The 22,244-nt window shown below is 34.1% G+C and overlaps 2 protein-coding genes across 2 annotated transcripts in view; both read left to right on the forward strand.

Moving 5' to 3' along the window:
- Window positions 1–22,244, forward strand: part of ZNF804A (zinc finger protein 804A) — a 344,070-nt gene that overhangs the window by 108,173 nt on the left and 213,653 nt on the right. The gene's annotated exons all lie outside the window — the stretch shown is intronic.
- LOC101014932 (60 kDa heat shock protein, mitochondrial) lies at window positions 3,301–5,548 on the forward strand. The gene has a single exon (XM_003907698.4). The coding sequence runs from the start codon at window positions 3,361–3,363 to the stop codon at window positions 5,080–5,082; it is 1,722 nt and encodes a 573-aa protein (XP_003907747.1). The 5' UTR covers window positions 3,301–3,360; the 3' UTR covers window positions 5,083–5,548.

Here is a 22,244-nt window from a genome sequence, read left to right on the forward strand (position 1 = left end):
TTTGGTGACTATTCACATGGGGCACAAACACCTTCTTGTTCTCTCCCCCCCTACCCCCATTCAGAGAGCTGTATCAACATAACTCTTCACCAGACTTCTTTATCACCATTTTTTCAACCATGTTCCTTCCAAGTCCCTGACCATTCAGTCAAACAGTGGATACAGCCCATGAGTTGGTATATTATCACACATCTGGACACTTCTTCCAAGCAAAGTGAACAATCGCTGTTGTTCGGTGCTGCTGTCTTAGAAAGAGGCTGTAGTCCTGCAGCTGTACACTTTAAGGAGGTGCCTACATGGTACATGTTGTATAGGATCATTCGTAAATCAGATCCAAGTCCTCTTACTCTGTTAACTAGTTACTGGGAACTCCTCATGAGGTCATAGGCAGAGAAAGCAGTATAGCAAAAGTGCAGGCTAGGGGCATTGAGGCCATTTCTACATGTAACTTACTTGTTAGTTCAGGGCGCGATCACGTATATACCATTTTCATTTGATGATAGAGTGCTGCTTATAACTTTCAAATTTAGAGTTTGGTGGGTCAGATAACTGAAGCTCTGACTTTAATAACATGAAGGTAACTGCAAGTTGTCTAGCCTGACATTTCAGTGAGAGATATGGAGTCTTCAGATGATCATCCCCGTCTTTTGAAACACCTGACCATCAGGACAGCTGTGGTTTAGGACTATTTATTAGACCATACAGCTGTAATAGTTTTGATTGCACTCTATGTTTCATTATTCATTGGAGAGCTGGTATCCACAATATCCAACTTCGTGTGTGTCAATACATCATGTGTTTAAACATTTAAAATTTTTGTAGGAAATGTGTTCCATACTGATGAGCATTTACTACTTTCCTCTACACAATAGAACTAAAGCTACATGAATATCATAGGAGTTAAGCCAGGCAGAGTTTGTATGTGTATTTCAATAATTTTAGTAAAGCATATCAGCTTATCAGGAGTCCTTGATTGCTATATTTTTATGTGAAAATCCTTTACCTGAAATTCCAGGTTTGTTAACGTCATAGGAATAAAGAGATTCAAGGTTGCCAATTGTCTACTGCTTTATAACTTGTATTGACTCCTTAGGACTGACTTTGCAGATCCAAATATAGTATGGAAACATTACATTGAAGAATGTTAACATTATTTTTAGAATGGAGGCTTTCTTCCCTTATTTAAAACCACTCACCTAGCCACTCTTAATATGTGTACATGGGTAATTTTGGGGGTAGTGTGTGTTTAAAGAATTATAATTTTATTTCATTTTTACTTTATTCTATAATTGCAACTTTTATTTTAGATTCAGGGATAATGCCAGATTTGTTATATGAATATATTTTGTGATGCTGAAGTTTGAGATACAAATGATCCTGTCACCCAGAGAGTGAGCATAGTACCCAGTAGGTTGATTTTCAAAGCTTGCCCCCTTCTCCCTTTAGTAATCCTTAGTGTATGTTATTGCCATCTTTATGTCCATGTTTACCCAATGTTTAGCTCCCACTTATAAGTGAGAACATGTAGTATTTGGTTTTCTGTTCCTGTGTTAATTTGCTTAGGATAATGGCCTCCAGCTACATCCATGTTGCTGCAAAAAACATGATTTTATTCTTTTTTTATGGCTACATAGTATTCCATGGTGTATATGTATGATATTTTCTTTATCCAATCCTCTATGGATAAGCACCTAGGTTGATTTCATATCTTTGTTATTGTGAACAGTGTTGCATTGAATGTATGTGTGCATGGGTCTTTTTGGTAGAATGATTTATTTTCTTTTGGATATATACCCAGTAATGAGATTTCTGGGTGGAATGGTAGTTCAAAGTTCTTTGAGAAATCTCCAAACTGCTTTCCACAGTGGCTGAACTAATTTACATTCCTACCTACAGTGTATAAGCATTCCCTTTTCTCTATGGCCTCTTCAGCATCTGTTATTTTTGACTTTTTAATGATAGTCATTCTGACTGGTGTGTGATGGTATCTCATTGTGGCTTTGACTTGCATTTCTCTAATAATTAGTGATTTTGATCGTTTTTTCCTATGTTTACTGTCTGCTTATATGTCTTCTTTTGAGATGTGTCTGTTTATGTTTTGTACATACTTTTCAATGTTTTTTTCTTTTTTTTTTTTTTTTAATGCTTGTTGATTTGTTTAAGTTCCTTATAGGTCCTTTGTCAGATGCATAGTTTGCAAACATTTTTTCCCATTCTATAGGTTGTCTGTTTACTTTCATGATAGTTTCTTTGCTGTGCTCTTTAATTAGGTCCCACTTGTCAATTTTTGTTTATGTTTCCATTGCTTTTGAGGACAAAAAAAGAGCCTGAATAGCCAAAGCAATTCTATATAAAAAGAACAAAGCCAGAGATATTACATTACCTAACCTCAAACTATACTTTAAGGTTACCCTAACCGAAACAGCATGGTACTGATAGAAAAACAGACACCTAGATCTATGGAACAGAATAGAGACCCCAGAAATAAAGCTACACATCTACAACCTTCTGATCTTCAACAGAGTCAAAAAAAATAAGCAATGAGGAAAGGACTTCCTATTCAGTAAATGATACTGGGATAACTGGCTAACCATATACAGTAGATACATATACAAATACAAATATTACTAAAATATTGTATTGCCATATATAAATATTAACTCATGATGGGAAATTCTATATAATAACTTAATAATTATTTAGTCTTACAATGTATGACAAGGAAATATGTATCACTATAAATATACACTATGTAAAGTAATCTGTGTCCATTGAATAAAATGCCTTGTGAAACTTTAATATGTAACCACCTCAGGCTTTCTTCCTGCTTTGAACATCTCAAGGATCTCCCACTGAACTCAGAATGACATTCAAAATCTTTATTTTAAATCTTTACATGTTTACTATTTCAATCTTCTTACTACTGTAGTGCCATCTCCCACTTCACATACCCTCTAAACTCCAGTGAGCCTACACATGGCTGCTCTCTTCTTGTCATTCAGCTCTCTCCAGTCACATGTCATCTCCCCAGATGAAACCTTCCTGGCTACCAAATCCAATCCCCTCTGCAGTTTCTATTACTTCAGCAATTCTACTTCCTTGAAAATCTAATACATCACCATGTGAAATTACCTCATTAGTATTTTTACTGCCATGTGCAAGGACTTAAAGAGGGTTTGTACTGCCCTTTGGGGTATACAACAATCTTTCATTTGGTCTGGAATTTGAATTCAGAGTGTCGGTGCCTGCTTTTACTCTCTGAAACTAAAGAATTTTATCTCAAGAAACAAGTTGCCGGTCCCTCACTCGCCGCCGACGACTCGTCTCGCCGCGCGCACGCCCCGCCGCCGCCCCGCAGAAATGCTTCGGTTACCCACAGTCTTTCGCCAGATGAGACCGGTGTCCAGAGTACTGGCTCCTCATCTCACTCGGGCTTATGCCAAAGATGTAAAATTTGGTGCAGATGCCCGAGCCTTAATGCTTCAAGGTGTAGACCTTTTAGCCGATGCTGTGGCCGTTACAATGGGGCCAAAGGGAAGAACAGTGATTATTGAGCAGAGCTGGGGAAGTCCCAAAGTAACAAAAGATGGTGTGACTGTTGCAAAGTCAATCGACTTAAAGGATAAATATAAAAACATTGGAGCTAAACTTGTTCAAGATGTTGCCAATAACACAAATGAAGAGGCTGGGGATGGCACTACCACTGCTACTGTACTGGCACGCTCTATAGCCAAGGAAGGCTTCGAGAAGATTAGCAAAGGTGCTAATCCCGTGGAAATCAGGAGAGGTGTGATGTTAGCTGTTGATGCTGTAATTGCTGAACTTAGAAAGCAGTCTAAACCTGTGACCACCCCTGAAGAAATTGCACAGGTTGCTACAATTTCTGCAAATGGAGACAAAGAAATTGGCAATATCATCTCTGATGCAATGAAAAAGGTTGGAAGAAAGGGTGTCATCACAGTAAAGGATGGAAAAACACTGAATGATGAATTAGAAATTATCGAAGGCATGAAGTTTGATCGAGGCTATATTTCTCCATACTTTATTAATACATCAAAAGGTCAGAAATGTGAATTCCAGGATGCCTATGTTCTGCTGAGTGAAAAGAAAATTTCTAGTGTCCAGTCCATTGTACCTGCTCTTGAAATTGCCAATGCTCACCGTAAGCCTTTGGTCATAATTGCTGAAGACGTTGATGGAGAAGCTCTAAGTACACTCGTCTTGAATAGGCTAAAGGTTGGTCTTCAGGTTGTGGCAGTCAAGGCTCCAGGGTTTGGTGACAATAGAAAGAACCAGCTTAAAGATATGGCTATTGCTACTGGTGGTGCAGTGTTTGGAGAAGAGGGTTTGACCATAAATGTTGAAGACGTTCAGCCTCATGACTTAGGAAAAGTTGGAGAGGTCATTGTGACCAAAGACGATGCCATGCTCTTAAAAGGAAAAGGTGACAAGGTTAAAATTGAAAAACGTATTCAAGAAATCATTGAGCAGTTAGATGTCACAACTAGTGAATATGAAAAGGAAAAACTGAATGAACGGCTGGCAAAACTTTCAGATGGAGTAGCTGTGCTGAAGGTTGGTGGGACAAGTGATGTTGAAGTGAATGAAAAGAAAGACAGAGTTACAGATGCACTTAATGCTACAAGAGCTGCTGTTGAAGAAGGCATTGTTTTGGGAGGGGGTTGTGCCCTGCTTCGATGCATTCCAGCCTTGGACTCATTGACTCCAGCTAATGAAGATCAAAAAATTGGTATAGAAATTATTAAAAGAACACTCAAAATTCCAGCAATGACCATTGCTAAGAATGCAGGTGTTGAAGGATCTTTGATAGTTGAGAAAATTATGCAGAGTTCCTCAGAAGTTGGTTATGATGCTATGGCTGGAGATTTTGTGAATATGGTGGAAAAAGGAATTATTGACCCAACAAAGGTTGTGAGAACTGCTTTATTGGATGCTGCTGGTGTGGCCTCTCTGTTAACTACAGCAGAAGTTGTCGTCACAGAAATTCCTAAAGAAGAGAAGGACCCTGGAATGGGTGCAATGGGTGGAATGGGAGGTGGTATGGGAGGTGGCATGTTCTAACTCCTAGACTAGTAGTGCTTTACCTTTATTAATGAACTGTGACAGGAAGCCCAAGGCAGTGTTCCTCACCAATAACTTCAGAGAAGTCAGTTGGAGAAAATGAAGAAAAAGGCTGGCTGAAAATCACTATAACCATCAGTTACTGGTTTCAGTTGACAAAATATATAATGGTTTACTGCTGTCATTGTCCATGCCTACAGATAATTTATTTTGTATTTTTGAATAAAAAACATTTGTACATTCCTGATAATGGGTACAAGAGCCATGTACCAATGTACTGCTTTCAACTTAAATCACTGAGGCATTTTTACTACTATTCTGTTAAAATCAGGATTTTAGTGCTTGCCACCACCAGATGAGAAGTTAAGCAGCCTTTCTGTGGAGAGTGAGAATAATTGTGTACAAAGTAGAGAAATATCCAATTATGTGACAACCTTTGTGTAATAAAAATTTGTTTAAAATTAAAAAAAAAAAAAAAAAAAAAAAAAAAAAAAAAAGAAACAAGTTGCCTTAGGATCTTCTTTTACTCTCACAAATGAAACCAAGTCATGTAGATATGAGTTTGGATAGCACTTATTTATTTTACTTAGTATAGAAAATTAAATGAATATCTATCTATCTATCTATCTATCTATCTATCTATCTATCTATCTATTTATCTATCTATCTAATATGTGTGATTTCTCTGAAATTTTTTTCCTGTTTCCAATATTATTCTGAGGACAATCCCGTAAATTAAGGAAGCTTAAGAAGGCTAGTATTTCCTGAGTATAAACAATACTTTTGTATATTTGAAATATTTAAAAGTGGTACAGTTTGCACATAAGTGTAGAGTTTACTGTAACTAAAGTATCAAAAAAAACCTTGAGCCTTCTCTCAGAAACAATCTAAAAAGAATTATTTTAGTAGATGAGAAGTTACCAAAAAATCATCTCTAAAGGTGACTTCCAAAATAATGATTTTTGCATACACTTTTTAAAAAAAAATTCTTGGCTCCGAACATAAACTTTCTAGTGTACTACTTTTCTTTCTTTAGACTTTTCATATACACACACACACACACACACACACACACACACACACCATATTGTGTATTTTAATACCAGGAAAATATATTTTTGCTATAAGACACTGCATAAAACAACAAAAATCATATAAAAGCATAAAGTATAGGAATTCTTCTACATTTCTTTATATTAATATACCTAATTCAGTTATGTAAATATATAGTACTTATATTGCTTTGTGGGCTTCACACTAGGAGTTCAAATAGTTTTTATTACAGGAAATGGTATCTGCTTTTTTATTTGTTATTCTTTTTCTTAATAGAATGGAAGAATCTCCAAGTTATTACCTTCAAAGTGGTCTTGTACTTTTAATTTAATCTTTTATTCAGGTATAATTGACACACAGTAAACCGTACATGTGTACTTACAAAATTGTATATGTTTTGAAATACGTGTACATGGGTGAAACTGTAACTATAATAATGATAATAAACGTATCCATCACCCTCAAAGATATCTTGTGCCCCTTTACAATAATGTTTTCCCTACTGTTGTGAGCCTTGAATTCCCAAGGAACTATTCATTTACTTTCCTTCACTGTTGAATTGTTTGCCTCTTTTATAATTAGAAAGAATTTATACTTTATATATTTTTTATTTTTTGTGCCTTTAAACCACATTCTGAAAGCAAATACCTTATAATTTTAATCTTCATAAATTTTACCCTTTCTTTCTTGCTTTTATTGTAGTGAGAACACTTAACTTGATATGTAGCCTCTTAAAGTTTTAAGTGTATAATACAGCATTGTGAACTATAAGTACAGTGTTGCATAACAGATCTCTAGAACTTACTCATCTTGTTAAACTGAAACTTTATACCCTTTAAAAAAGAACTCATTATTTTTTCTCACCCCAGACCCTAGCAGCCATCATTCTATTTTGTTTTTATGAATTTGATTGTCTTAGATTCCTCATATAACTGAAATCATGCAGTATTCGTCCTTCTGTGATAAGCCAATTTTACTTAGCATAATCTCCTCCAAGTTTAACATGTTGCATACGGTATGATTTCCTTCTTTGTTAAGGCTGAATAATATTTCATTCTATGTCTATGCCATGTTTTGTTTATCTGTTTATCCACTGATGGACATTTAGGTTGCTTTCATATCTTAGCTTTTGTCAATAATGCTGCAATGAAAATGGGAGTCCAGATTTTTTTTGAGATCATGATTTTAATATTTTGGATATGTATCCAGCAGGATGATTGTTAGATCGTATATTAGATCCATGGTTAATGTTTTGAGAGATATCCCTATTGTTTTTTATAGCAGATACTTCATTTTACATTCCCACCAGCAGTGTACAAGTGTTCCAATTTCTCCACATTATCACCAGCATTTTAATCTTTTGTTTACTTTTTTATAGCAGCCATTTGAACAGGAGTGTAGTGATATTTTGTTGTGGTTTTGATTAGCTTTTATTTGAGGATTAGTGATGTTGAGCATCTTTCCATCTATCTGTTGACCATTTGTATGTTACTTTGGAGAATTGTTTTCTCAAGTTCTTTGTCCATATTTTAACTGGGATATTTGCTTTTTTGTTATCAAGTTGTAGGAGTTACCTGTGTATTTTAGATATCAATCCCTTTTCAGATATATGTTTTGCAAATATTTTCTCCCATTCTGTATGTTGCCTCTGCACTCTGTTGGTTGTTTCCTTTGCTGTGCAGAAGCTTTTAAGTTGGATGGAGTACTGCTTGTCTGTTTTTACTTTTGTTGCTTGCACTTTTATGCATATTCTAAAAAATTGCTTAGGCTAATGCCATGAATCTCTCCTTCTGTGTTTTCTTTTCTGAGTTTTAATTAACGTTTAATCCATTTTATTTTGTGTATGGTGTAACATAAGCATCCAATTTTATTGTTTTTCATGTGAATCATCAGTTTTCTCAACACCATTTATTGAAGAGACTGTCCTTTCTCCTTTTTGTATTATTGGCACCCTTGTTAAAGATCAGTTGACCATATATATATATATGGGTTTATTTCTGGACTTTCTATTCTGTTCCATTATTATGTCTGTGTATTTTAATTCCATTACTATCTATACTGTTTTGATTACTATAGCATTGTAGTGTATTTTGAAATTAGGAATTGTAATGCATCCAGTTTTGTTCTTCTTAAGATTGATTTGACTTTTGTGAATCCTTATGAATATAAGTATAATTATAGTATTTTTCTGTAAGAAATGCATTAGAATTTTAATAGGGACTTCAGTGAATCTGTAAGTCTTCTTGAGTAATGAGGACACTTTCCCAATATTAAGTCTTCCCGTCCACAAACATGGGATGTCTTTTTGTGTTTTTTTGTGATTTCTTTAACTTCTTTCATCAGAGGTATGTAGTTTTCAGTGTACAAGTCTTTCACCTACTTGATTAAGTTTATTTCTATGAAGTTAATTCTTTTTGATGATATCAAGTGATCTTCCTGCCTCAGCCTCACAAAACAGTCTACTTAATTTTTGATGGGGAGTTTTACCAGACATAGTATATTCTTGGGTTGCAATTTTTTATTTCATCCTTTTGAATACACAATCCCATTCTTTACTAGTCTGCAAGGTATTGCTAATAAACCCATTGATAGTCTTATAGAAGCTCCTTCATACATGATGAGTTTCTCTTGATGCTTTCAAAATTATCTCTTTATCTTTAATATTGACACGTTGGCTGTAATGAGTCTTGGTATAAATTATACTTTTGGTTGATTCTGTCTGCAAACCTCTGAGCTTCATAAATCTCAATGTCTATTTCCCTCTCTGTATTTGAGAAGTTTTTGGCCATTATTTCTTTAAATACACTTTTGATTCCTTTCTTTTATTCTTCCAGAACTTTCATAATGCATATATTAGTTGGTTTGATGGTGCCCATAATTGTCTTAAACTTTGTTCACTCCTATTCATTCTTTTATTCTTTTTGTTTCTCTTATAATTTCAAATGACCTTCAAGCTTTCTGGTCTTTCTTCTGATCAAGTCTGCTGTTGGACTACATTAGGAAATTTTTCAGTTTAGTTATACTCATAAGCTCCAGAGTTACTGTTTGCTTCTTTGCATAGCTTCTGCTCTTTGTTGATATCCTTGATTTGTTCCTGTATCATTTTTTTCTTATCTTATATAGTTGTCCGTCTTTGTGTTTTGTAACTCACTGAGCTTCTTTAAAACAATTATTTTGAGCGTTTGCAAGGCAATTTATAGATTTCTATTTCTAAGTTAGGTAACTGGAGATTTATTTATTTATTTTTTAATTGAGTCATGTTTCCCCAATTGTTTATATTCCTTGTGGCTTTCCATTAGTGTCAGTATATTTGAAGAAACAGCCACCTCTCCCAGTCTTTACAGACTGGCTTCAATCGTAAAAGACCTTAACCAATCAGCCCAGTTAGAGAGTCTAGATTACTCCTCAATGATTGTGACAAAGATGGTTATTTTTTTTCATGATCCAGTTCTGTATGTTGCTCTGGGAGTCATTTCTGGGCAAGCCAGTTCTCCATATTCTCCATTGACTTTATATATGCACCTAGTTCCCTCTGTTATGTTATATTTGCCTAATATAAGTTTGTTTTCTGCAACTAAAGCTTAAAAAAATTATCCAAACCATGGTTGAAGTTCCACCATTATGTGGGAACTTACATGAACCATCTAAAAAAAAGCCTGTCTTCCATGAGTGATAGTAGGTTGTATATGGCACTCCAATGATACTTGTCTACATAGTTGTACTTCTATTTCATATTTTCCTCTCTAGATCATAAAGTCTTGAAACAATAACTATGTGCCATATACAAACATGTACACAACTATATCTAATTTTTGGTTTTGGAGAATATTTTAAGGCGAAATAAAAGCATAGGCTATATCACAAGATTATCATTAAATATTCTGGACAGTGAAAATATTAACAATGCATTTGTGTCTAAGATATTTCATTAGTAACTGTATGATAGCTAAGAATCAACTATTAAATGCTGCCTTTTGAATTAAAATGCATATTGAGTACAAGGCAAAGAAAAATTGTCCTTAATGCAAAAGAGGAAATGATATGTCATGTCAGATGAAATTAAATTCGTATTTAGGTTATTGCAAATTCAAAATACTATACATGAGAAATTAAGTAAGGTCATTTTGAGAACTTTTTAAGCAACATGCAGATGTTTATTAAAAAATAGGCTATGCAATAAGATTTTGTTTAAAAACACTGGTACAGAGAATAAATGGATTAAATATTTAACAGTTATAATAAATTACTCCACTGTACTTTAATGTTTTAACTTTAAATGCCTCTTATTAACTAGAATAACTTGTATATTATAGGGTGATTAATTGTTAAATCATATTGGAAAGTGGTTTATCTGCTCCAAATAGTTGGCTAATTTGAATTAAAATATAAAAGTCATTGAGTAACATTCAGGTGCCTTCCTCTTACTTTGCTTTCTGTTCGTCTTACTCCCTCTGACAATCCCAAATCAGCAGAAACAAATTACATGCACATGCACACACTATTCCTGGCTGCCAACATTTAAATGTCTCCATTTTATTTTAATGTTGGTAAATTATTAACTATGCATTACTATTTATATGTCTAGAGCTACATTTCTAAATTTTAGAATTGTTATGTTGTTTCATTTTTATGTTAAAATATATTTATGTTTGTTCAGTAAAAAGCTGGCATTGCATATTTTCAAGGATGACTTCTGCAGCTTGTGAGTTATTCCAAGTGACTGATAGTATACAGTCAATAAATGAAATTATCTGAAAATGCTAACAAAGCATTCACAGAACAGTGAATGTGAAGAGTGGGTTGGTTGCTGTAGTGTTGTGAATGAGCACTAAAATAAATAATAAGGTCCACACAATTTTTCTAGTAAGGTAACCCAGGTAAATATTTCTTAATATGAAGGACAACCCAAGATTCAATAAATTTTATAAATGACAGAGAGAAAGGAAATCTGGCATTACTGCTTTCCTTTATATCTTCTTCATACTCAAAATAAGTAAATATTGAAGGATGAGTCTTCAAAAAGGTCATAGTTAGTAAATGTTTCTCTCTGGCTTTAGCATTCTTCCATATAAGGTTGGTAGCCAGACTAAGAACTTAAATACCCAGTGTCCCATGAGAGTAGACTAAGGAAAATCTTGGACACTTTTTCACAAAATTGCAAAAGGTTGCTGAGTATAAATTTTTTTGTCCTCAGGATTCAAGATTCAAAATAGCCTGAGGACTAACTGTTCTGGACTTACAGAATGGGTGTAACTTGGACAAGACTTATTATTGGGTAATGAGGACTAGAAGACACAGACACAAGTTGTTGAGTACTCATGATGTTTAGTTAAAGTTCAGTTAAAGTGTTCACTTCTGAAAATATGCCCACATTTGGGACTGAGTTGTATAATTCTTTACACTTACTCTAAAAAGAATAAAAGATAAAAGCGCAACTTTTTTTTTTTTTTTTTTTTTTTTTTTTTTTTTTAAAGAGACATGGTCTTACTCTGTCACCCAGGCTGGAGTACAGCAGCATGATCATAGCTCTCACTGTTACCTTGAATTCTGGACTCAAGTGATCCTCTCACCTCAGCCTCCCACATACAGCTAGCACTACAGGCATGTGCCACCATGCTCAGCTGAGTTTTTAATTTTTATTTTTTAATTCTTGTAGTGATGAGGTCCCGCTATGTTGCCTAGTCTTATCTTGAACTCCAGAGCTTAAGCCATCAACTTGCCCCAGCCTCCCAAAGTTCCAGTATTATAGGCATGAGCTACTGTACCCAGCCATATCCCAGTACTTTTTAAAAGACAATTATTATACTGTGTTCTTAAATATTTCTATAACTTTATCAATTTTTATGAGTATTTTGGTAAATTAATTTCTAAAAGAAACAGTATAAATTGTATGGGGACTGATAAATAGAATATTTTTACATAGTTTTTCACTAAATCTGCTTTGCTTCACACAGGTTTTGGCATATAATAGGCATTCAAATAATACAGTTTTAATGAATGAATAAGTTCAAGCAGATGCTCTAACATTGTTTCACGCCAACAGGTCTAGTGCATATAAGAGCAACATTTGGGAGAATGAGCCCAACCAAAATCCATTATTCCTATGAGTTTTGTAACTTGTAAATAGTAAGTTGTGTTTAATTTAAATTACTTAGAAGAAATATCAGAAGGCACTATATAGGTTTTAATTTTAGTGAACAGAAATAGAACAATCAGAAAACCAAAGAAGCGTTATGACTCCAGAATCATAAACTTTGAGGAATATAATTATAATTATATACTTTGCCATTTTCATGATTATTAATATCTGGTAGTACTTTCTTCCTGTATTTTCCTAAGCCAGTACTTTTACATTTTTGTAATGGTATTGCAAATATTATCTTATATTCTGTTTTATCTAATATTTTGATATAATTATTTTATATTTTCTTTTAGTAGTGTAATAATATCTGAATAATCAATACAATTTTTACACAATTCTTCATGATTTACAGATTATTATATCAGTAAAAATTACAATTGGCAAAAAGGCACATAACATAAAAATTCTGCAATATAGTAAGTGTTACAGTAATTTATCTTTAAGTAACTCCTGATGGCAGTAATGTGCTCATGCTTTCTAGGCTTGTGGGAACTAAAACAAAAGACAGAATGAATTAAATATCTCAATTGCATATAAGGATATCATATAATTTAAACACATAAATTATTGAATGCTTACATGGTGTGAATATTAGCATCATTAACTTTTAGTTATGTGAATTTTAATACTACCCTAGATAAATATTATATGAGCCAAATACTAGACAAGACAAATTCTAGCAGCAGGTTTAAGCAGAGTTGTAGTTGGTCTGTGTGTGTGTATATGTGTGTACACGCAGCTGAGTTCATGAACATGAATGTAGAAATATTCGAGATTATAACTAGAGTGAATGGAGAGAAGAAAATAATTTCTTGTTTGTATTAAATATTAGATTTTTTTTGTACTTCATGTTAATAAACTTTATACTCCTCCAACTGTCATCTTTTGACCACAGTATAGGACACCCTGGAAGAGCCTAGGTGGAAACCCTATCATAACTCCTCTGTAAAATCATAATATAATAAACACCAAGCACTACAGGCACCCCATCTTGGCAGGGCATCAGATGTAAAGACAAACCAATTAGACATAAATAAATAATTCGAAATATGATTTACTGAAATTTGTTGAAAAATGGCAGATGGAAATGATATTTATAAATTACTATACTTCTTAAAATGAGTTTTTGTATGTCTCTCTCTCAAGATCCTTCTCGTGCAGCAACTGCCCTGAAATCTTTTCATTTATTTTTAAGTTTTCCCGGTTTTTGCTAATTATTTTCCCAAATTTCTTTCAATTATGTGCTCTTACCTTTCTCCAGATTCTTTTTCTTTTTTTTTTTTTTTTTTAGATCTATTTGCTGTTGTTTTGTTGTTTTCATCAGTAACTCTGTCCTGCTGTTCCAAAATAATTTTTCAACATCCTTTTAAGGCATCTCAGTGCTTCCCCTTACTCAGTTTTCAGATTCTTCACAGTAAATGTCCAGGTTTCAAATTGGCAAAACTAGAATTCTTTGTGTTGAATACAAGACAGGGGAGAAAAGAGATACTGTGAATTCACATAGGTAAGATTCTCTTTTGCTGCCATCCATTACAAGAACTGTGGAAAAGAGTTATTGCATTACATGTAAGTTGGCAAACAAACCATGGTCACTTTTAGAGTATACTCATAATCAAATGTATTTTATTTTATTTTTATTGATATATCATATTTGTGCATATGGAGTATATGTGATATTTCGTTATATGCATATAATGTGTAATGATCAAGTCAGTTTATTTAGGGTGTCCATCACTTCAAGTATTTATCATTTCTATTTGTTTCTAACATTTCAAGTCCTCTCTTGACTCTATTTTGAAATATACATGTGATAAACCCACAATTAATATCATATCAAATGGGGAAAAGCTCAAAGCCTTTTCTCTAAGAACTGGAACAAGGCAAGCATGCCTATTTTCACCGTTATTCAACATAGCATTTGAAATTCTACCCAGGACAATCAGGCAAGAAAAGAAAAATAAAAGGCACATGTATTAGTCCATTTTCATGCTGCTGATAAAGACATACCTGAGACTGAACAATTTACAAAAGAAAGAGGTTTATTGGATTTACACATGGCTGGGGAGGCCTCACAATCGTGGTGAAAGGCAAAAGGCAAGTCTTATATGGCAGCAGACAAGAGAAGAGGGTTTGTGCTGGGAAACTTCCGTTTGTAAACCCATCAGATCTCGTGAGACTCATTCACTGTCACAAGAACAGCACAAGGAAAACCCACTCCCATAACTCAGTCACCTCCTGCCGAGTTCCTCTCACAACACATGGAAATTCAAGATGAGATTTGGGTGGGCACACAGCCAAAATATCATTCCACCCCAACTCCTTCCAAATCTCATGTCCTCACATTTCAGAACCAATCATGCCTTCCCAAAAGTCCCCCAAAGCCAACTTGTTTCAGCATCAACTCAAAGCCTCATCTGAGACAAGGCAAGTCCCTTGTGCTTATGAGCCTGTGAAATAAAAAGCAAGTTAGTTACTTCCTAGATACAATGTGGGTACAGGCACTGGGTAAATATAGCCAATCCAAATAGGAGAAATTGGCCAAAATAAAAGTGCTACAGGTCCTATGCAAGTCCAAAATCTAGCAGGGCAGTCAAATCTTAAAGCTCCAAAGTGATCTCCTTGACTCCATGTCTCACATCCAGGTCACGCTGATGCCAGAAGTGGGTTTCCATGGTCTTGGGCAGTTCTACCCCTGTGACTTTGCAAGGTGTGACTTTGCAAGCCATCCTGGCTGCTTTGATGGACAGGCATTGAGTGTCTGTGACTTTTCCAGGTGCACGGTGCAAGCTGTTGGTGGATCTACCATTCTGGGGTCTGGAGGACAGTGGCCCTCTTTTCACAGCTCGAGTAGGTGGTGCCCCAGTGGGGATTCTGCATGGGGGCTCTGACCCCACATTACCTTGCCCTTCCTCCACACTGCCTTAGTAGAGGTTCTCCATGAGGGCCCCATCCCTGCAGCAAACTTCTGCCTGGGCATTCAGGCATTTCCATACATCTTCTGAAAGCTAGATTGAGGTTCTCAAACCCCAATTCTTGACTTTTATGCCCTCACAGACTCAATACCACATGAAAGCTGCCAAGGCTTGGAGATTACACCCTGAAGCAACAGCCTGAGCTGTACCTTGGCCCCTTTTAGTCATGGCTGGGGCAGCTGGGATGCAGGGCACCACATCTCTAAACTGCACACAGCAGAGGGATCTTGGGCCCCATGCATGAAACCATTTTTTTTCTCTTACACTTTGAGGCCTGTAATGGGAGGGGCTGCCACAAAGGTCTCTGACATGCCCTGGAGACATTTTCCCATTGTCTTCGGGATTAACATTTGGTTCCTCATTCCTTATGCAAAATTCTGCAGCTGGCTGGAATTTCTTCCCAGAAAATGGAATTTTCTTTACTATCATGTTGTCAAGCTGCAAATTTTCCAAACTTTTATGTTCTCCTTCCCTTATAAAACTGAATGCCTTTAACAGCAAGCAAGTCACCTTTTGAATGCTTTGTTGCTTAGAAATGTCTTCCACCTGATACCCTAAATCATCTCTCTCAAGTTCAAAGTTCCACAGATCTCTAGGGCAGAGGCAAAATACTGCCAGTCTCTTTGGTAAAACATATCAAGAGTCACCTTTGCTCCATTTCCCAACAAGTTCCTCATCTTTGTCTGAGACCACCTCATCCTGGATTTCATTGTTCATATAATTATCAGCAATTTGGTAAAAGCCATTCAACAAGTTATCTAGGGAATTCCAAACTTTCCCATTTTCCTGTCTTCTTCTGAGCCTTCCAAAATGTTCCAATCTCTGCCTGTTACCCAGTTGCAAAATCACTTCCACATTTTTTGGTATCTTTTCAGCAGTGCCTGTCTCTTCTGATATCAATTTAAGGTATTAGTTTGTTTTTACACTACTGATAAAATCATGTCCAAGACTAGGCAGTTTAGAAAAGAAAGAGGTTTATTGGACTTACAGTTCCACATGACTGGGGAGGCCTCATAATCATGGCAGAAGATGAAATGCACACATCATACAGTGGCAGACAAGAGAAGAGGTTTTGCGCGGGGAGACTCCCGTTTTTAAAAGCATCAGATCTCATGAGACTCATTGACTATCATGAGAACAGTGCAAGAAAAACTCGCTCCCATAATTCAATCACCTCCCATCAAGTCCCTCCCGCAACACATGGGAATTCAAGATGAAATTTGGGAACAGACACAACCAAACCATATCAGCACCCAACTTGGAAAATAAGAAATTATATTGTTCCTTTTTACTTATGACACCTTATTGTAGAAATACCTAAAGACTTCATAAAAACACTTTTAGATCTGATAAATAAATTCAAGAAAATTGCAAGATAAAAAATCAACATACAAAACCCAGTAATTTTTCTACCCACCAATAATGAATTAGCAAGAAGAAAATCAAGAAGGCAATCTCAGTTATAATAACTCCAAAAATAAATTAAATACCTAGGAAAGAATTTAACTAAGGAGATGAAAGACCTCTAGGAGTAAACTATAGATTTCTGATGAAAAAAATTAAAGAATACACAAAACAATGGAAAGATATCTTATAATCACGGATCAGAAGAAATAAAACCATTCAAATGACCCTACTACCCAAAGCAATATACAGATTCAGTACAATCTCTATCAAAATACAGATGTCATTTTTCACAGAGATGGAAAAAAAAATTCTAAAATCTGTATGGCATAATAAAAAAGCTCAAATAGCCAAAGAAATCCAGACTAGAAAGACCATCACACTACCTGACTTTAAGATATATTACAAGGCTAGAGTAACCAAACAGTATAATACTGGTATAAAAACAGATACATAAAGCAATGCAATAGAATAGAGAACCCATAAATAAATCCACATATTTGCAGCCAACTGAATTTTGACAAAGGTGCCAAGAACATACACTGAGGATAGGACACTTTCTTCAATAAATGATATTGGGAAAATTTGATACCCATATACAGAATAATAAATCTGGACTCCTATTTTTGATCACATACAAACATCAACTCAAGATGGATAAAAGACTTAAACATAAGACTCAAAACTATTAAACTCATAGAAGACATAGGGGAAACACTTTTGGAAATTGGCCTAGGCAAAGCTTTTATGGATAAGACCTCAAAAACACGGTCAATAAAAACAAAAATTAGACAAATGAGACTATGTTAAATCAAAAAGTCTCTACACAGCAAAGAGAGCAATCAACAGAGTGAAAAGACAGCCTGTTAAATGGGAAAAATATTTGCAAGCTGTTCATCTAACAAGGGACTAATACCTAGAATATACAATGAGCTGAAACAACAGTAAAAAAAAAAGTGAGCGAAGGACATTAATAGATATTTGTCAAAATAAGACACTCAAACAGCCAACAGGTATATATACATACGTAACAAACCTGCACGTTATGCACATGTACCCTAGAACTTAAAGTATAATAATAATAAAAAATAAATAAATAAAAAGAAAAAAAAGCTCAACATCACTAGGCATCATGGAAATGCAAATTAAAACCGCAATGAATGATCATCTTACTCCTATTACTATGTCTGTTATTAAAGATACAAAAAAAAAAAAAAATAACAGGTGCTGGTAAGGATGTGGAGAAAATGGAACTCCTATACACTGTTGGTGGGAATGCAAATTAATATAGACATTATGGAGAATATTATGTAGTTTTCTCAAAAAAGCTAAAGCTACAGATGGAACCACTGTGCAACCCAGCAATCTCACTAGTGTGTATTTATTGAAAGGAAATAAAATCAGCATCAAAAACATGCCTGTATCTCCATGCTTATTCCAGCACTGTTCAAAATAGCAAAGCTACAGAATCAGCCTATTGTCTATTGATGAATAAATTTATAAAGGAAATGTGGTATATATACACAACGGAATTCTAGGTCATAAAAAAGAATGAAGTTATGTCATTGGCAGCAACATGAGTGGAACCGGAGGGCATTATGTTAGGTGAAATAAGCGAGGCATAGAAAGACAAAGTTTGCATGTTCTTATTTGTATGTGGGAGCTAAAAGAGTTGTTCTCATCGAGGTAGAGAGTGGAATGATAGACACTACAGTCTGGAAGAGTGTGTGGGTGTGTGTGTATGGGTTTGGGGGATGAAGAAACATCATTTTAACATAGAAAAAGTTATGTAGAAATAAATTCATGTTCTCTACTGCTTTCTTAATCATGTTATGCTTAAGTAGACAGTTGTGTGTCTACATCTGCAGCAAATAACTTAAACATTGCTTAGTAATTAATACTTAGAATAATGTAAGTAAATCATCTGATAATTTAAAATGTTCTTCTTTATGCTGTGTTTAAAATGGCTGGAAAATGAATGGTGTACATAGAAATTTTATGTCTGAGAAGTTTATATTTTTAGAATTCTGAGTTAAACATGGTTATCTAGAAATGTGAATACATTACAAAATCTACTGTGAGTATTTCTGAAGTCTGAAGTTTGATTCTGAAATTTCATATCTATAAATAAACACAACGAATCTAATTTACCAATTATATTTATAATTATTGCAGAAATATCCAGAGTTATGTTCAGAGGACTTAGAGAGTGAGGTTCCTATACTCAATAGTGACATATGCATTGATTAAATATGTATTCTGAAAGTCAGATAACACCACTGATACATGTTCAACAATGAAAGTTATCACTTTTTTTTGTATACCTATAACTTTGATGTTACAACGACTCTATACCCAGAATTAAGGTGAAATGTCTTTTATCATTTGTAGATGTGATCACTAATTTAACCTTGAAATGCATTACTCAGAATAATTCTCCCTAAGAAAATTTCATCAGAATGTGAAATTCTGACATTGATGGAGATCATAGACAAGTTTTAAAATTGCTTCATGTTGATAGTATTTACCCTACAGGAAAGTTTAGGCTTCATTTAAAGTGTGCAGCCATTCAAAACAGTATTACTTTGCCTAGGCTATTAAAGTAATCATCCAATTTAAGAATATATTACTGTGAAGACACCATCTGGCATAATACAGAATCTGGAGGCCAGGCTTAGTTTTACAATGGATTTTTAGAGAAATCATCAAGTAACATGGATAATCTGTTAAATAACCCTGTACGATGTTAAAAATTATCACAGAAGGTAGATACATACACACATTACAGTATATTCCTTTTTCATTTAATAGAAACGTATTCTAAAAAATATGCTTAAAGCAATGATATATTCAAGTAGAGAAACGTTTATATGACAGAAAATTTAAAATATCTAAATTACTGACAAATATTACATAATTAGCAACAGGCTCGTATGTATCACTGTGATTGACATATGAGAATTTTCTCTAGTTGACATAAATGGTCATTTATATGGCTCAATGTTAGAATAAGATGATTTTCAAAATGTTTAAAATTTTTTTAAATTGGGAGAAAAATTAAAACAAGTGTATTTGGATTAAAACGTCATTTCACTTTGCATACATCATAGAAGTTACTTTGGGCTGTATTTTAACTATAGATACTGAGGCTAATTTTCCTGCATGGATATCAGTTTTGTTATTTTATAGGAACATCATTCAACCATTACATATTAGTGTTTTGATCTGAAATTGTAAAACACAGGTTACTCTAATGAAAACATTTTTAAAGTAAGCTTTTTATTTCAGATAAGTATTGGCTTATTGCTTTCAGTATATACGTTGCTCTGTTAAATGTACATTTTGATCACTGTGAAAACAGCAACTATTTTCCATACAAGATCGTATAATCCCTAGCAAAACTGTAATTATTTTGGTCAATAGATTGGTCTGCAATGATGTAGATATTTGGGGATTTCTATATTGAAGACAGTATTTATTTTGCTTCTGTTCAAATACTGAATTATATATTAGAAGGACAGACACATAGATGGATGGATTTTAAAAATCTCTTTTATTCTTAAAAAGTTATTTGACATATTGACATGCAAATCAACCTACTTAGAAGTTAATGAAGATCCTTATATACTGTAGAATCTGTGAGGTTCAACATACTTTTGGCAGTTGTTTTATATCTCTTATAAAATTGTGTTTATTCTTTTACTGTACTTCTCTTCCTCATCAAAATATCCTAACCCTCATATGCGAATTAAATTTTTCTAAGCTATGCACCAGGAAAAGGCCATTGTAATCCTGCATCAAGCAGCTTGTAGTAAAAGAAACACATTAATAAGCTGTGCAGAAATTCTTAAAAGATGGAAGAAGAAATGACTTTGAATTACATTTATTACTTTACGTAAGTAAATGAAGTACTGCATGTAGAATATATGTATTTACTGCTCTATTTACATTTATTTGTGTCCAAAGTGAAGAAAAATGATAGCTGCTACAATTAAAAATGTACATGATTTTGAAATCATGATATTTCCCATAGGGAGCAGAAAGAGAAAATCATGGATGTGATATGATTACCTAAAAATGAAGACAGGCAAATAATCAGAAAGTTTCCCAATACAGAAATTCACGGAAGGATGAGAAAGCTTGGGAGGATGTGCATTTTATATGAATGAATAAATACTGAGATACCACTGATATTATTAGATCGAAGGAATATTGGTCACTGAATAATAGTCACTCTGTTATTCAGCAAACTCTTGATAAACCCAGATCTTGTGCTGATGTCTGATTCTATAAATATGAATAAGAAAATATTCTACCCTAAGTCCACCATCTAACTATAAAGAAGGGCATGTAAATAAGTGAATTACAAGGCAATTAAACCTGCATGGGAAATGTATGCCTATTGCAGGGATGACACAAAAAAAGATGTGAGAGTATGGCTAGAAATTTGTCAAATAGCAAAGTAGTCTTATGAGCAGCAATAGTAACATGTGGAAAGGCTTAGTTAGAGAGATGAAATAATATGGTAATTTTAAGGCAGTAGGCTGATGCCTAAATTTTAAGATAAGAGTAATGTGAAGCAGGTGCATTTCTCATTTATGCAGGGTATTTTAAAAATTAGTGAATACATACAGTTATTCCTAGGGACATTTATAGTTATTTTTTAAGAATTAAAACTTTCACTATCGAATATTAGAATAAGACACAGTGATTAGCTACTAGGACTAGTTCTGCATATTAATTTGCCTGTTAAATATAGAATGACCTTTGGAAATTTCTTAGCTTGTCTAAATCCATTTTTTACCCTCCTATAAGAAGAGAATAACAGTGCTTACAGGTAAGGTTGCTGTAAATATACATAGATAGTGCTACTGAAGTATGTAAGAGTTGATTTTTTTTTTAATATAACTCTTACCTTATGGTTTTGAAGAAAATATTGAAATCATATTTCTTTGTTAGCCAGCATCAGTATGATCTTCTCTGCTTAACAAAATTTAAATATGCAATGTTATCTTTATCTATGTAACATTTTATTTTATAAAGTAAATATAAAATAATACGACTCTAACATCAATTTGAATAAACTTCACCTACTCCAATAATAATTTTCCACTACCCAACTTGTTTGTAATTACCCTTTTTGAAACTTTTATTTAGGAATATTTATAGATGCACAGAAAGTTGCAAAAATAGTACTGAGAGGTCCTGTATACCTTTCATCCAGTTTCCCCCATTGGCTGCATCTTCCATAACTGTAGTATAATATAAAAACCAGAAAATAACCAAGATGTAAAGTGTGTGGGTAGTTCTATATCATTTTACCACATAGGTAAATTTGCGTAACTACCACTGCAATCAAACACAGTATTATTTCACCGCCAAGAAGCTCTCCCTGATGCTACCCCTTTATAGTCACACCCGCCTCTCCCCTACTACTCATCGTTGAGAATCCCTGGTAACCACTAATGCATTTTATATCTCTATAGCTTGTTATTCCAAGAAATCGTATAGTTTCCAAATCTTTTGATTTGGAATTTTTCATTCAGCATGATGTTCCTGAGATACATTTAAGGTGTTTGCATTCATTTATA

The sequence above is a fragment of the Papio anubis genome, chromosome 10 (genome assembly GCF_008728515.1).
Source record: "Papio anubis isolate 15944 chromosome 10, Panubis1.0, whole genome shotgun sequence".
NCBI lineage: Eukaryota > Metazoa > Chordata > Mammalia > Primates > Cercopithecidae > Papio > Papio anubis.

What these genes read in the sequence shown, in the direction of transcription:
- LOC101014932 (XM_003907698.4), top strand. Translation starts at nt 3,361, where the DNA reads ATGCTTCGGTTACCCACAGTCTTTCGCCAGATGAGACCGGTGTCCAGA.